We start from the raw sequence: 17,912 nt of genomic DNA, 5'->3' as shown, positions 1-17,912 counted from the left end.
AACTCAGGGAACAACCAAGCTGGACAGAATATGATGACCAGGATAGATGACATGCTGAAGGCTGTCATCATCAAGGAGACTGCTCAGCTAAATGATCAGATGAGCCCCCCGCCCCGCCCCGATTTCTCGGTGCCTGGTTTACTAAGCCTGTGTTGACTAAGTGTTACTCATCTGATATAATTTATCCCCAAGCATATGTGCTGTTGTCTTACTCGTGAGACCTGCAAAGAAACCCTGTTCTTAGGAGAAAGGACAGTCAGCTTGCTTACTCTGTTTGGCCTGGAGCTGACCCACACCCACCCTCATCCCAGCCATGGTGAACTCTGCATTTCCCAGGACTTATTCTAATCAGCCACTTCCATAGGAGATTTTTAACTCCTGGAGAAACTGAAGATAAGCAAAGCAAAGCTTTGCCAGCATTATTTTTCTTTAGGAGCCTTCAATTTAAAAACAGACAGGCATGGTACTACATACTTTTAATCTAGAGGAAGGTGGATCTCTGTGAGGTTGAGGCCACCCAGGACTGCACAGTGACATTCTGTGTTCAAAAATGGGAGAAGGAAATACCACATTCTTATCCTAGCAGGTTTAATATGTGTTTAGTTTTTATATTAAGCACTATTTTCACTAATATTTAAGCAAAGATGTTAATAAAGAAAAACAGATGAGAACAATAAAACAAGCACAGAGATGACAGTCTTAAGGATAGGACACTTAGGCCGGTCGGTGGTGGCGCATGCCTTTAATCCCAGCACTTGGGAGACAGAGGCAGGCGGATTTCTGAGTTCTAGGCCAGCCTGGTCTACAGAGTGAGTTCCAGGACAGCCAGAGCTATACAGAGAAACCCTGTCTCGAAAAACCAAAAAATAAATAAATAAGGATAGGACACTTAAAACAAAATCAGACTAATCCCTTTTAAATGCACAGGAAAAAATGTCAGCTATCAAGCTGGGCAGTGGTGGCGCACGCCTTTAATCCCAGCACTTGGGAGGTAGAGGCAGTTGTATTTCTGAGTTTGAGGCCAGCCTGGTCTACAGAGTGAGTTCCAGGACAGCCAGGACTACACAGAGAAATACTGTCTCAAACAAAACAAAACAAAACAAACAAACAAAAAACCCAAAGAACAAAACAAAACAAAAAATGGCTGCTATCATCGTTAGGACTGATTCCCACATCAATTTATTTGTTTATTCTGCATTTTAGTATTAGAATACATAAACTCAGACTTTCAATCATCCACACCTCCAGGTCACAAAATAAACCTGTGTGGTATTTAAAACAAAAATAACAAAAACAAACAAGCAAACAAACAAAAAAACCAAGGCAGCTATCATCATTGCCTTGAGAGGGCCAATTCATTTACTAATAAAAAAGTAATTATTTCTGAACCATGTCACCACACACACTATATTAATGTTTAATGATACATTTTACTAATATGTTAATTAATCATTACTTTCATTTCTAAACATAAGCTAATGCTAATACTGAACAGGAATTCTGATATTCTTAAGAAAATTTCCATTCATTCTATTTTTATTAAAAATTAAATTCTCTTGGAAACATATTACTCTTAGAAGAGATAGAGCTTGGAATCTTCTCCATGTGTTTTATACCTGGGCTAATGTGGCAATCTGTGGCTGGGCTTGAACTGTCATTTGTTGATTTTCAGCTTCTGTTACAGCAGCATCTCCACTCTGCTGGTTGTCTGCTCCAGATTCCATGGTCATTTAGTTACCTACAATAATATGGAAGAGCGTTACAAGCACTACAGTGCTTTGGACTTGAGTGACTTTAAACGCAAAGTTCAGGTTATAAATAGGCTATGTGGTAGTTAAGTTAGTAAATGCACTCAGAAAGCTAGCTAAAACAGAATGCAGCTGACCTTTTAATCAACTTGCTCAAATCTGATTAACTATAAACCTTAGTAACTTTAAATCACAAAAACAAACAATGAAGCAATACAAAGTCTTCTCTGGGTATTTCTTCCTAATAGGAAATGAGGAATGGTCCTGTCTTGATTGGTCAGAGGTAGCAGCAAAGCTGATTTTCACAAGCTGCACCAGCTAGGTTCAAAAAGAGTGTAGAAATAGAAAGTAGGAGTGAAGAAAGGTCTGAAGAGTCTGGCTTTCAGATCTCTCTGGCTATTTCTTCCTATCAGAGCAAGAAAAGCAACTAGAAGCTGCTCCCTAGTAGGTAACTGGTAACAGGACAAATCAAAAGTCCATATAGTGGGGCACTGAGGTAAAAAGTAAAGTAAAAGGCCAGAGCCTAATCAGAGACTTCCAACACTGAGAAGGTCATGGTGTTCTATGCCTCACTCATGGCAGAGTACAACACAACACTACACACATATAGAGAAGCAAAACTTTTTATATTTAATTGTAAAATGCTGGGTAAGTCACTATTAGACTCTTGCAGTTTTTAGACCTTGTTTGCATAGCTATGGAGCTCTCTAACACCTCACAGCAGCAGGAATCAAGAGAGAAGAGCTCCTAGGTGCAGAAATTACATGCAGATTTTAGTAAGCTTTCAGATAACTGAAGAAGCAATCCTTTCTAAAATTTGGGGACAAGAAAAATGGGACTACTTCTATAGTGTATCTCTCTTATAGCTCAGTGCCTAGATTATTACCAGACAAGATGAATTTAACATGAGTGGTATCTATACTCATCTCTCATAAACCAGAGAAATTTCAATGCTTACCAATGCTATACTAATCAAAATAGACATTCATCCTTATGATCATTATATACTATCAAAATGTATCCAATATTTAGCATGTCATTATATATAATACTTTAAATTGAAGATAAAATGCCATTTCAGAAATTAATATAAAAAGTTGGAAATATCAGTATCCATAAAACACAGATGGCAAAGTAAGAAAGATCACCAGACTTGACAGCATGGTTATTTAAAACAGTCATAAAGCTCATGAGGCACTGGGAGAAGTAACTGCCAAGACCACCACAATATCATGTAAAATGCAACTATGAGTCAATATGAAACTCTCAAGTTAGTTTACAAAAAAAAAAAAAAAAAAAAAAAAGAGTTCAAAGGTATCTGGTGTGTAGAATTTGGGTTTTCTGTTTTGTTTTGTTTTTAATATCACAAAATTAGAAATACTATATTTAGGAGGGATATGAAAAGAATTAATGCAGTAAAAAGAAGCCTGTCTGCAATGGAATGACATTAAATACTGTGGAATCCCATTTATAATTAAAAAAGAAGTGTGAAGGTGTGGCCACAAAAAGGGTATGGGGAATTAAACACTAAGCTGGAAGTGGGATCTACAAAAACTTTTATAGGACAGCAAGTCTCATCATCTGGTATTCTTTTTACATACTTCAGTATCAGTACTGTTTGGAGACTATTTTCCTTCTAGGGAACATAGATTCAAGAGTGTTTGTATAGTTTAAGAAATAGCTTATCAGTATCAAAAGTCATGAATATTTCTGAGCTATGAATGAAAACTGTATTGCAACAGTGATACCCACTGACATTTTCTCAAACCTCACTTTTTAAAAAAAAAAAAAAATACTTAACTATTTTTACATGCATTGGTGTTTTGACTGCATGTATGTCTGTGTGAGTGTCAGATTCCCTGGAGCTGGAATTAAAGACAGTTGTAGCTGCCACGTAGGTGCTGGGAATTGAACCTGGGTCCTCTGGAAGAATAGCCACTGCTCTTAACCACTGAGCTATCTATCTCTCCAACCCCCTCACTTTTTTTTTTTTAAGTAAAAGTACTTATTTTGGCTGAACCATTTACTCTGTATTTACAAATGAAGGAAAAACAGAAATAACCTAGTTATGAAAACTTATAAAATTATCATCCCGGCTATACTAAATTTTTTTTAAAGAAAAACATAGTATATAAAAAAAGAGGAAAAAAAAAAAACAATTAAAACAAGTTGGCTATCCCAAAACGTATCTACGCCTTTGACTTGAATGAAAATGGCATGTGGAACAAAGTACTTAATTTCAGGAGCAATAAAGGAATACCTTAATATCTCCTTTGCAGATAAAATATATATGATCATTTAAGATTTTCTTCCAAACTATACCTTTTCAAAATTTTGTTTATTTACTTATTTATGCCTATGTTGCCATCCACATAGTTTCACTCTACCAGTTCATCAAAGGTAGTCTAGTGATGGGTCACATTGCTTGTTTCTATTGAGAACAGCCTGAGACTACTTGCCTTTTTTCTTTTTTTTTAGATTCAAGGTATAAGGCTTCTTGATGAGTTTTTGGTTCAGAAAATAAGATTACTAAATCATAATAAAAGAACAGAAAATTTAAGTAGTTACAACTGCAGACAGTCAAAAAAGGGCTATGATTTTCATATCCCCTCCCCGCAACTAGATAATATTCTCTATCACTGGAGACTATGGTATTTCCAATAGCAACAAGTCCTCAACTAAACTGCTGATATTTTATTACCACTTCATTCAGGTGGTTACTGATCCTTATTCAGGGTAGGAATCAGTCTTAAATGGCTAACTTTTAGCTTAGACAGATGCCAACCAAATGGGCAATGGCACAACTTGTGTTTTTCCTAAGAAAACAGTACTAGTAAGATGACAACGACAGATGAGAAGGCTCTTGGATTCAACTCCAACACTCTTGGCTTTCACCTCAAAGACATTACAGCACCATTCTGCCACTTGGCCTGACCTGACTTCTGTAGTACAGGCACATTCCGCCTGTTTGTCTGCTAATATGGGATGAACAGAGTGTAGAGCATCATGTGTAGGATCTTCAATTTTTCTATTAACCCCAGTGTCATATCCAGGTACAGAGTTACCTATCAGAAACAATTTGTGGGATCGTGAAGAAATGAAAGTATAAAAATTAGTCCCTAGGGCTGAGGCAGTTGCTCAGCAGGTAAAGGTGCTTGCCATGCAATCCTAGCAACCTGAGCTTAATCCCTGGAAGCACCTCCTCAATGGTAGAAAGCCAAACTGACACCACAAAGTCGTCCTCTAACCGCCATCACTACCACACCCACCATGCACATAATTATATATTTTAAATCATAATTCTTGAAGTTACTGGACTTAGAATTTTTAAATTGTAATGGGCTAATTCGCAACAAAATAATTTCCTTTATAATATACTTTACTAAAAAGTCTTAAAGTTGATCAATTTACATTATATACATTATGCTTCTACATGCTAAGCACTGTTCAAGCTATTGAGTGAAACTGTAAATAACTTTCTTTTATAAAGCTTGCATTCTGCTGTGCAGAAACAGTACAAGAGAGCAGACAAGTAAAATGTCCACCAAGTCAGAGGGTGGAAGCATGTAGGAAAATTAACCTAGTACAAATTGTAGCAATATTACATGTGGCATATTATCCAGTATTATAAAGGCTGACCAGTGAACCTGTCTAACAGGCTAGCATTTAAATTCCCCTAAGCAGCTCATACACAGAAGTGTGCTGGATCGGAAATAAATTTGGCAGCACTATCTCCCTATCTGTCTACACCAAGTTAACACAAATTGTCATCAAACTGCAAATTAAAGCTCATCAAAGAAAGCCAAACTGTCACTTTCATAATCACTAAGTGAAAGGAGGTTGTATACCTCCACTTCCTTTTCCTAAAATATTCTCATTTTCTTAAGAACCTCAGTCCTTAAGATCTTCAACAACACTCTACAAGTTTTCAAGAAATAAATGTCTTCAGGGGGCTGGATATGGTTCAGCAGTGTATACTGTTCCTGCAGAATATACTGTAGCTGTAGAGCAACTAAGTTTAGTTCCCAGCACCCACCAGAGGCAGCTCACAATAACCTGAAACTCCAACCCCTGGATCCAAGGCTAACTAACTCCTGGTTTCTGCCAGCACCTGTACAACATGCCCAGTCTCACACATGCATACATATTTAAAAATGAAATAAATCTTAAAAAAAATCTATCCTCCTCATAACCTGGCTATTTAAGCCCTTAATAATTATAAATAAATCTGAATAAATAATTCAAATTTAATTATTATAAAGACATGAGATAATATTTCAAAGAAATGCTTTTCTAACTAGTGGAACATATGCTGTTTGTTAAAATGGAAACAACCTGTTAGAAATGAGAAGACTTTTCAGTATAAGAATAAGATTGTAACTCATCCTCAACTCTTAAAATTCCAAGGACTTAAGGTAAGCACATCAACAATCTCAGCAAAAGGCGTGTTTGGGCACATAATTTAAAAAACTGATGAGGGTCTAGGGAGATGAGTGAGCACTTGAAGAGTGTGAATTACTCATTCAGAGGACCTGCGTTTATTTCCCAGCAGTCATATGTCTAGCAAGCAGCTCACACTCACACTAGCTATATAACCCAGCTCCAGAAGGATCTGACACCTCTGGCCTCAGCAGGTACTTGCATGTACACACACACACACACACACACACACACACACACACACACACACACACACACACAATGTTCTGCAGAAGTATATCCAGCCTTACATGGGGTACTTTGTACTAGTTTTTAGTTTTGTGTAGTTTAAAAGCCTTGCCAATTCATCCTCTCACCCCGATAAATGTTCCCTTTCTGAAGTGTCACTGACGAGGGGCGAAACTCTACCTTATCCTTGCACTTGTTCACCTTGAAACATTTACCATTAGACATTTTGTATGTCTAATCTATCAGAACTAAAATGTATGTAATCAACAGAAACTGAGCAATGTTCCAAGTTTCTGAGAATAATAGTCTCCTGGTGGTAAATATAGCATTCCTTCATTGAAACCAAATAAGAAATCAGCATATTCAATCATAATATGCATACTACTTTACATATATACCCAACTTAATACTTATTAACCTCAACTGTCTAAACCGGAGATTAAGTCAGACTGATTATGTTCTAACAAAATGAAAGAGTTATATGTATATTTTGTTTTTATTTTATTTATTTATTTTTTGTTTTTTTAAATTTTTTTGTTTTTCAAGACAGGGTTTCTCTGTGTAGCCTTGGCTTTCCTGGAACTCACGCTGTAGACCAGGCTGGCCTCGAACTCAAAAATCCGCCTGCCTTTGCCTCCCAAGTGCTGGGATTAAAGGCGTGCGCCACCACTGCCCGGTGTATGCATATTTTGAAAGAACAAGTCAAAACAGACAATGAGACCACTATATGCTATCTATACCAAGTTTATTAAATTCTCTTCTCAAATTTTCTGAGCCCTTTTAAGACCTTTTTCAAACAGAGAAGGAATCTATACTTAAAGTCTCTTCTCTAAATAACAAAGGCAAGAAATATGAAGGTGACTGTAAAGTAATGACTAGAATTAATTCTAGGGGCTGATGAGGCAGTTCATCAGTTCAAAGTGTTTGTTACTCTTCCGTGATCAAACTTAGGTTCCAGCACCCACATCAGGTGGTTTATAACTGCTGTAACTCCTGCTTCAGGAAATCAGACACACTCTTCTCACCTCTGCAGGCACCCAAACACGTCATATACACACAAATCTTTAAGTAAATTCCAGATGCAAAGGAAGACTTTTCAGTTTTCATACTTTTATAGACAATATGTACCAACAGTAAACACCAGTGGAACCTAACGACCACTCCAAATGGAGACAGCAAATAGCAACATTGTAATGTTATTTAATAAATCCCCTGATTTATTTGCTTAACTCAGAGAAAGTTTATTTCAGTATTTAATGGTTTACTATAATTTTGTAATTGCCAGGTTATTACAAATGCCAGTTTTAACAAGTTTAACATGTAGCACAGCTTAAGAAAAAGACAGTTCTCAAAGCAAATATTCTGTAAGAGTAAACTAGAAAAATGTTATATGATTTATGAAATGCTGTGTAACTTATGACATTTATGAATATCTCATATATAGTTTCTTGTCTTGTTTTTAAAGTACTGGAAGCATTTTCTTGCTTTGTTTTCTTTAAGGTGAGACTACACATAGTTCTAAAAGCAAGCTTTCTGCTACCTGGTAAGCAAGTGCAACTATATAGCACTATATATACATCTTTTATGATGGTATGTGTCTTTTTTTTTTAAGATTTATCATGTGCATGTCTAAGTATGGTGGTCAGAGGGCAACTTCTGTAGTAATTCTTACCTTCTACCATGCAGGTTCCTGGAACTGAACTCCGATCATCAAGCTTGGCAGCAAGCACCTTTACGCAACAAACCATGACACTGGTCTTTTTTGGCAACACTTTTATCCCGCCTTTTTCCAGTGAACTTTCTTTGCAAACATCCACCTCACACAGCTCTTTACACTGAGCCTTTTTAGAAAACCAACCCTTTAGGCAATGTCTACGTGTAAAGTGCTATGAAATGGACCTTGAAGCTCACTTTTAAAAAGTCTTTATGTATGAATGTTCTGTGTGTATATATGGTGTTTGCCAGAAGAGGGCATCAGATCTCATCATAGAGGTTAGAGGTTGTGAACCACGATGTGGTTGCTGGAAACTAAATTTAGGACCTCTGGAAGGGCATCCAGTACTCTCAGCTGATGAAACATCTCTTCAGCTCCAGAAGCTCATTTCTTAAAATAAAAAGCACTATATACCTTCAACAAGTAGTTACTTTTATAAATAGTTTTCACACTGAAAGAGAGCAGAACTGTCTTTAAGTTCTGCTTTATAAACTAGTTCAAATCCCAAACTGAAAGGACCCCAAAGTTATGTATGGCCTGCTGTTAAATATTTAGGATTCTATCTGAGGTGGTCAGCAAATCCTAAATGACTGTGTAAGACTGCATTCAACAGACATTGAGTGCCTACACACTTTGATTTTGTTGTTGGTAGTTTTTTTTTTTTTTGGAAGAGGTCTGTAAGTTTAAGCAGCAGTGTTAGTGATTTTGAACTAGGTCTTGAAATTCTTGATGAACTATTTACAAGTCAGATATGGAACAGTGAAACTCAGCTCCCTGAGGTGGGACTGTATGATAGGCAATGGGTCAGAGAACACACACTCTGGCTTTACCAGACAACTGGAAATGCTGAGAGGTCTATAAGGAATTTATAGGCTTCAGGGTTATCCTGACTACTTTAAATATTATAAAAGCAGAAAACTGACTGTATAGTCAACAATGAAGCTCTACAGAATAGAAAGCAATATACAAGTCATTTTAATACATTGCTTACCAGTCAGCCAGCAAATGAAAAAAGTAAGATGTAGCATATTATATTTAAAACAGTCCATGGATATTCTATAACACTGATAAATAACATGTAGACAATGATATAAACTTTATTGTATTTATTTTTTGACATCACGGTTTGTTCTTGGTACTTCACACTAAATCTGGACAAATATATACTGATATGCATATCCACTATTATAGTATCAAATAGAGTATTTTTCTTTATGTATAGTTGACAGAAGACTTATTTCAAGTTCAGTGTTTTAACCTTTGGTTTTGGAATAATCAACATCAAGCCCAACCTTGTAGGGAGACCTGCTTCTTTACTGCGGTGATACTGACTTCTCAAGAGACTATCTTGAGCAGCACAACCTCAGCACTATACTTAGGCTTTAGAGGAAGATACCACCGTGCAAAGCATAGAATGAAAATCCAAAGCACAGAAGACTTTTTTAAGCTACAAAAATAAACTTCCTCTTTATCTTTAAAAAGACAAAACAAAAGACAAAACCTGCAATTAAGTTGGGCCTGGTGGCACACACCTAAATCCCAGCAGCACTTGGGAGGTAGAGGCAGACTCATCTCTGAGTTCAAGGCCAGGTCTACACAGAGAAACCCTGTCTCAGGGAAAGAAAAATCAACAATTACAGTAAACATGTTTTGTCTGCTTCCTCTAATCTGTACAACTCTAAAAGAATACTGCTTACCCTTCCTTTAAAATTTATGGCCCTAGAAAGGATAAATCACTAAAGAAACGTTCTATGTTTCCTGCACAAAGAACGTCCAGGAAGTAATAGATAAAAACACACAAGACTGTCCTCTTGAAGAGCTTACAATCTAGTTAGAGATGAAATATTGTATCTAAGGAGACAAGTATATGAAATAGTCATATAATATGTAATAGGTACTTGGGTACCTATAAATATTCCCTCTAAACAAGGATTTCTCCCTGGTAAGTTATTGAAAAGCACGCACGTCCATTTGGAAATGACTGGGATATAAGAAATTGGGGGTGGGGGATATTACCTCTCTACAGATAAAGATCTGATTAATAAAATAAGGAAAATAATGTATTTTCCATGACTTACACTAGATTTCCTCCAAGTGAGCTATTTATAAACTAAAGCTGATACTGCTTAGAGAAAAACTTTAGGAGTTATTAATAAAACAAGAGCCTTGAAAACTTTTTCCACAGAGATAATGTGACAAAAAACAAGCAATCTATGACATGACAGTCAGTACATCATTTATACTCCACAGTAGTCTTCTTTAAACAAACAAAGGCACTAAAATTTCCCTCACTTCTAAATTTATATAAACTTCCAAAGTTATATATAATTTCCCCAAGTAAAGTAGTTTTTAAGTAATACACTATACCTAAATTAACTCAAAAAATTTAGCCAATTATTATGTTATATTCAAAATTGCCATTTCTTGGTTTTTCATCTTCATTTTCTTACATAAGTTACTCCAAAAAAAGGTGTAAGGACACAGATTAATGGGGAAGAGCAGAAGAAAGCAGAACACAGTCCTGCATCCATTCAGTCAGCTGTTTTTCATTAAGCAGTGCTAATGTTTGCCAGGTTTTCTGTTACTTGGGAAAAAATGTGACGTTTAGAAAACGATTCTAAAGGTACAAGCAACAGAAGAAAAATAAAATTGATGAACCAGCAATAAAAATGAAAAATCTCATGGCTCAAGCGTGGTGGTACACACTTTTAACCCTAGAACCTGAGAGGTAGAAGCAGGCAAACTTATCTCTGTAAGTTTGAGATAAGCATGGTCTACAGAACAAATCCAAGGCCAGCCAGAACTATATAGTGATAACTTGTCTGGAGAAAAACAAAACAAAAACATAAAATAACAAACAAAAAAAAAATAAAATGAGAGAGAAAAATATAAATGATAAACCTGATAAGGCAAAGGATCTAAATAAATACATTTTTCAAAGATAAATAAAGGACCAATAAATACATCTGAAAAGATACCTGATACCATTAGGAAAATACAAAGCAAAATAACTTCCTTGCTACTCACACAATGGATATAATTGAAAAGATAGATTATAGCAAGTATTAGTGTGGACATGGAGACATTAAAACCCTTATACACTGCTTATAAAATATGTGCAGTAGCTTTAGAAAATGACCTGGCAGTTTTTCACAAAAACTGTAACAGGGTTATCATACAACTCAACACTTTCTTTCCTAGATATCTATACAAGAGAAATGAAAATATGTTTATACTAGCAAAACTCAAGTCAAAAAGTCCTGTGTCCATGAGTAAAATGAGTAAAATATTGAGTATAATATGGCCTATTATTTGGCAATATAAATTAATACTGATAAATTCTACATGGGTGGACTTTGAAAACATTATGCTAAGAAGTTCACCATGATGATAATATACTGTATGCTTTTACTCATATGACATGTCCAAAAACAAACTAATAAAGCACAAAGCAGATTAACCATTGTCTTGGGCTGCTGTGTGGAAGCTTAAGGGGTGATGGTTTCTTTCTGAGGTGGTGAATATGTCCCAGGGCTAACTGTGACAGTAGATGTATAATTGGCTAACATTAAAAATCATGGAACTGTACCTACCAAATGGGAAGATTATAGATAATAACATTTCAAAAAAGTTGATAGAGAAGCTAGCATCCTTTATAATACAATACACTGGAAGTCAAAAAGTTACATTTTTAAGATAGTCATTGTATTGTTCATATACATACTTAGATACATACATATATATGTATATCACACACACACACACACACACACACACACACACACACACACACGTTTCTTATCTAAAACTTAAACCTGTGCCAAAGATTCATATTCAGGATTCCTTAAAGTGTGATTCTGTAGCTAATCTAACATTCTCTTCACCAATTTGTATATATATCAAGTTCATTGTACTTCAGTGTCCTCCTTTGGGTTTCCATTTTATTGCCTATGATACACTCTTTTTATTTCTACCTATACAAATTCTTCAATACTCCATTTAAATGCTACCTGCCCATCAAGATTTCCCATGTGAATTCTTTTCGCTTCTAAACTCTATAGCTCTTCATGACTGTAGAAACTTGTCCTTGCATCACCATACCCTACAATATGTACTGCAAATTCTTTGTGGATAAGAGATATATTTGGACTTTTTTATTTATAACATCTAAACATCTTTACGTAGCATCCAGGATTATTTCTTAACTACCTGAATAAATTTTCTTGTGATTTGATCATCAACTATGAATTGATGATCATCAAATGTTCCATGATCTAATTGGGTTGATAAATAACACATAACAGCAGGATATTACTATTATTATTTGCAGCGAACTATAGGCTTCTATTGACTCAAGAAAATGATGCCACTTTTAACCCCAGCTCAGAAGGCGGAGGTAGGTATAAATATAGGACAACTAAGTCACAAAGGAAGATTTCTGTCTCAAGACAAACAAAATCACACAAAAAAGAAAAACTCAGGAAGAATAAAAATGTTTCAAATAAGCAATAATTATCACTTTGGTGATGAAAAATAAGAGACTTCCAAGTCTCTTTTTGTCAACTGCTAAAACAAGCCAGGGATAAATTTCTAGAAAATGTTTCATTATATCCTGGCCGAATTAAACATTGTTTGTTACCTCTATATCATAATTACAACCATAATCTCACATGCAAATAACCAGATTACTAGGATACAACTAAAACTGATTGAATAAATCTTAGTTTCAAAGAGGCTCCATTAATGTTTGGGAAAGAAATTCCCATCACTAGTGATATTAGTCAACATTAGGCACACCCTTTATCCTACCAACAGTAAGTAGCTATTTTATCTTCCCACTCAGTTCACTCTTCTTGAACCAAGTATCAATCTTATTCTCCTTTTAGAAAAAAATTCTCTTATCAATCCCCTAGATCACCTCCTCACCAAACCTTGCTTTGATTTATTTAAATCAAACCCAGGTCCTTGTTCATAATAGGCAAGTGTTCTCATTGAGTCACATGACCAGTCCCAACTATTGCTTTGATATTTATGTAAACAGCCTCAAGAATTAAGTACTTAGTTCTAGACAATTTTTCATGGCTAGCCCATGTAATGTGTACAGAAATTATAGATGTTTATCTTCTAAAATGAAAGAGAATATGAAAGACAATTTAGGTAATCCAAAAGATAACCAAAAATCTAGGCAAAATAATAATAAAATATATTTTAAATGAACTTGTCTGGAAGAATTAAGAAAAGAGAACATAAGCTAAACAAAATCAGGTCCTGAGACAAGAGTGTGCTCCTATTAAGGGAAGAAATACATTTTAAGTGATGTAGAAAACTAAATGGCTACCCTCATTTAAACTTTAAAACCTACATTTATAAAATAAACTCAGCATCTGTATGTATAAACAATTCTTCTAAATCAGCCATGCCTTTAATCCCAACATCTGGGAAGCACAAACAGGTGGATCTCTGAATTCCAAGGCCAGCCTATTCTACATACAGTCCAAGTTCCAGGACAGCCAGGGCTACACAGAGAAGCCCAGGCTGGAAAAACAAAACAAAAAACAAAGAACAAAAAACAATGATTTGAACAAAATACTAAACTGAAGGAAGACCTAAAGACACCAAGAAACCATGTACCTTACTGATAGCTTGCAAATACACACAAGTCACCTGCCTTTATAAAGTTTAATCATCTACCCGTTCTTACCAAATCTATACAAATGCTTTGTGCGCACCTTAATTATGCAGTAGGTAAAAGTAGCATGTTAATATTTTATAATACTAAGAAAACTTCCAAATAGCAGTAAGGGTAGTCTTGTAAAACTGTAACCTGCATGACCACATTATCATTCTCAACTTAAGCCTTTATAACCATACAATTAACTCTATCGTGACAGCTTTATTTAATAACTAAAAGAAAACAGTGGGGTGCATTGTTTGGAAAATCTGTAGCATGTATACTTAAAACCTACTATAGCTTTAAGCTGCTTTGAAGAGCCAAGAAGGAAACAAAGAGCTACTGAGACTTGTTCAGTGCTGGGGCTGAAATGCATTTTACACAGTCCAGCTGACTGACTAAGGGCTTTCAACAATTAAAAGAAGAAGCAGCAGTACAGTGTGATTCCCAGGAGATAGATGTGTGCCAACCTACTTGTTTTCTATTGAAGAAAGAAATACAAAACTCACTGATAAATTACACCAAGAAATGTTTAAAAGAAAGTACTGTAATTCCAGTACACAAAAGGTTACAAGCTAAGGCAGAATGACTTCAAGTCTGAGGCCAGCCTTAGCTACATGAGTTCTAGGATAGTTTAGACTACACAACAAGACCCTCCTCAAACAACCAAAATAAACAGAAAAGAGACATTCTCCCTTTCAAACAAAACACTGGACTAAATTAGCCATTCTTCTTCTTCTTTTTTTTAACCAGTAGAGAAAACTTCCAATATTTTTTTGGTCAAAATAGTAATTGAAGTTCAGGATGATAAGAATTTTAATGAAGCAGAGTCAGTCAGTCTAAACTCATATAGCTTGCTTGTCCCTATATACATCTCAATCTTTTAACTAAAGCTTTTATAAAGTGGAGCTAAAAGTAAGGCAGTTTAAACTAAACCTCAACTTCCTCTTATAAACTACTCCATTACTCTTCACTCAGATCAGTGTTACTTAAATAAAGGTTGTGTTTGAGACTAGGTTTCACTATGCAGCCCTTGCTGGAACTTACTTTGTAAACAAGGCTGGCCTTGAATTCAGAGATCCAGCAGCCTTTGCCTCAAGTGCTGGGATTAAAGGCACAAACTAATACCAAGCTTGGTGGCATTACAATTTAAACATGCATGACCTAGAAATAGAATCAGCTTACTAAAAGGTTAATAAATTTAAGTATATCCCTATATACATGCTTCTTTTAAAAGGTCCAGGTTGGAGAGACAGCCCAGTGGTTAAGTGCTCTTGCAGAGGACTCAGGTTCTGTTCCAACATCCATATGGTAGCTCACAACTGCAGTTCCAGGGGATCCGATGTCCTCTTCTGACCATCTTGGGCTCCTACACAGACACTGTGCCCATTCATACACTCAAACATACACATATACACATACAATTTAAAGATTTTTTTAAAAAGGTCTTTACATGCTTATACAAACCAATTGCTAAGTCATTCTAAGAGCCTGGGAAATGAGTGTCAAACAGGTAAGGGAGGACAGAATTCAAGACAGAATGCTATTATTTGTATAAAGAGGGAGATACACATACATATTTACTTGTATATGGACAGAGCATCTCTGAAAACATGTGGACAACACTGGATGGGGACAGAATATAGGATATTTTGCTATAACTTACATTTTGTACTATAACCACCTGAATAATTAAAAAACAAAACTGAAAATACAAAAACTCAGCTCATCAAGAGTGTTCTTTGATTGTTTTCTAATGACAAATAACTATTCCCACAGGTCCTTAAGCATAAAGACAGGAAAATTCCTCATTGGATTTGTTGGTCTTTCTGGCCAACTATATTAAACACAGTAAGTTTGGAGAAATCATGACACTTGTAGGAAACCCCAAAGGTAAAAGGTAAAACCTAAGGCGAACAGTTAAACCCACCTTAGGAAAAGTACTTTCTATTTATCTCAGAACTTCCAGGACTATATGCTATTATTTTTAGCTTTACAAGTGAAGAAACTGAGGCAGAGATAGAAGACAGTGTCCAATGGTCACAAAACTCCCCAAGTGCAGGCATGTGACAGGACAGGCAGTGCTAGGATTCAAACCCACACTCGGACAGACGCTCTTTCGATGTACTGCCTATCACTGTAAGGGCTAACTCTTCATACCACCAGTGACTACTGTCAAGTGTTCAGCAAGGCAGTCAAGTTCACACATGCACAAGGAAGAAATTGCAATAATTATCTATTTTCTGATATCTATTATAGTCTTAAGCTCAGATTTGAGCTCTACCTATTCAAAATAATGAAGTCACCACTAGAAGTAATACAGCAAGAAAGATGTTCACACCAACGCTTAATAGGTGAGTTTATATGGCTGTATCTGCTAACCTACCTGTTTATAATTAACATTACTTTTTATGTTACTTTTTAGTGACATAGTGTAAGCAATGTTCTCTACTGTTTAAAAATAGGTATATGAGATTTAAAAAACAAACAAACAAACAACATACTAACAAACAAGACCAAGGGCTTTACAAGTGACAAAACTACTTCTCAAAGAAAACTAAGATCTCGAATTTCAGAGCTTATAAATGAATGTCTGAAAGCAGAAAAAAGAATATTATGGTCTGCTTCTTCAGGCCCTTGTGTGAAATTCTATTCAAAAGTGTTTAACACAAGTTTTAAATTCCAAAAGAAACGCTTACTTAGTATCCATTAGGTAAGTTATTTTAAATAATTCATTAGTTTCTAAATGCACAGGTCCATCAAAAATAAATAACTAAAAGAGAAAAAAAGAGGGAAGCACATCATGCTATAACTTCCACTGACCTCTGCAAGAGAGAATTATAATTTATTGCCAGGTTCCAGGTGAATTTAAGCACACAAAAAGTGCTCCAAGTTCACTTGCAATTGCTGAGAATCAATTTGACTCTCCATAAAAGATCCCATAAATAAAATCTAAAGTATCTTTTGGTCAACACTGAAGAAAGGACACATAGGAATTCTTGTTTTATTCTCACAAGGGAAGAATCATCTTCATATTATCATTTCTATTGGCTTGTAGAAAATCTTTTGAAAAAATTATTTCATCATCAACATTACCATTTATAACTTCTTCACTGTGTGGAAATAAAATCATCTTCTCAATCCTATGGGAACACTCCTTGCATCTTAATTTTCCTGACAATGGCAAATTGAAGTGCTAAAGACTAGCAATGTAACCATCAAGTTTCAGAGTCCTGACACACAGAAAAATCAAACACAATGGTTCTGTTACCAATCAGTATTTATTCCTAACCAAAAGCCTTGTATGGACCAATCACAATTCAATGGTACAGTAACTGGTTGTTTAAAAAAAATAAAAAATAAAAAAACTGTGTGCACCTTTCAAATCAAGTAAAATTTTGGGCTTTGCTTTTCAATTGGGAAATGATCTGTGGGGGCACAAGATTTCAATAGATGGCCCAAAGGCATCTTGTGCTAGATCTTTTGAAGGCAGATGTGATGCAAACTGAGGCTAGGATCAAACTCTTAACTTTGAGAAGATATGGCAGGTTTAAATAGGTCATACTGCAATGCCCTTTAAAAAGGTTTTTCGATCTTTATGGTGTCAATGACTTTTGACAGTCCCCTTTGCAGATGTTCTAGATGAAGAGAAAAAAAAAGGGAACACCACAACCCCTGGTGGTTTAAACTGTCATCAACCTCAGACTGGGATTAGCCACTGCAATACACAAATAATGGATAGTTTCAATAACTATTTTTAGAGTGAGAATTATATCAATCCTCCATTAAAGTTCAGACAAGCGCGTGATAAGCATGGTAGTGAGTGAGCAGGGCTACGGGGAGATTCAGATGACTCAAAAAACCTTGGCAAGACTGCCTCCCCTCAAATGATATAAAACGAAAAGTACCCTCCGCTAATATTCGTTTCTAAGGGTTTCAGAATGATTGACCTCAAGTGATTATTATCTTATTGGAAAGGGTTAAAACCGAAACTGTTTTCAAGCACCAGCTTCCCTTTTACAAGATCCCAACAGTTTCTGCAAAGTTATTACAAATATGTTTTCTTAGCACCTCTTTCCTTCCCAAAAGAATGCATTCCCATGACTACCGA

General features: G+C 35.6%; 1 protein-coding gene across 5 annotated transcripts in view; it reads right to left on the bottom strand.

The window, feature by feature from the left end:
• Creb1 (cAMP responsive element binding protein 1) overlaps positions 1-17,912 on the bottom strand; it is a 73,203-nt gene that overhangs the window by 54,263 nt on the left and 1,028 nt on the right. For all 5 annotated transcript variants that reach the window (XM_031367736.1, XM_031367737.1, XM_031367738.1 and 2 more), the window contains exon 2: positions 1,617-1,738. In XM_031367736.1, coding sequence (XP_031223596.1) covers positions 1,617-1,730 — 114 coding nt within the window. In that variant the 5' untranslated portion in view covers positions 1,731-1,738. The remainder of the gene's footprint in view (positions 1-1,616; positions 1,739-17,912) is intronic.

Source organism: Mastomys coucha, unplaced genomic scaffold, assembly GCF_008632895.1.
Source record: "Mastomys coucha isolate ucsf_1 unplaced genomic scaffold, UCSF_Mcou_1 pScaffold14, whole genome shotgun sequence".
Classification (NCBI taxonomy): Eukaryota; Metazoa; Chordata; class Mammalia; order Rodentia; family Muridae; genus Mastomys; species Mastomys coucha.
Note: the sequence above shows the minus strand (reverse complement) of the source record. Positions and strands in the feature narration are given on the sequence as shown.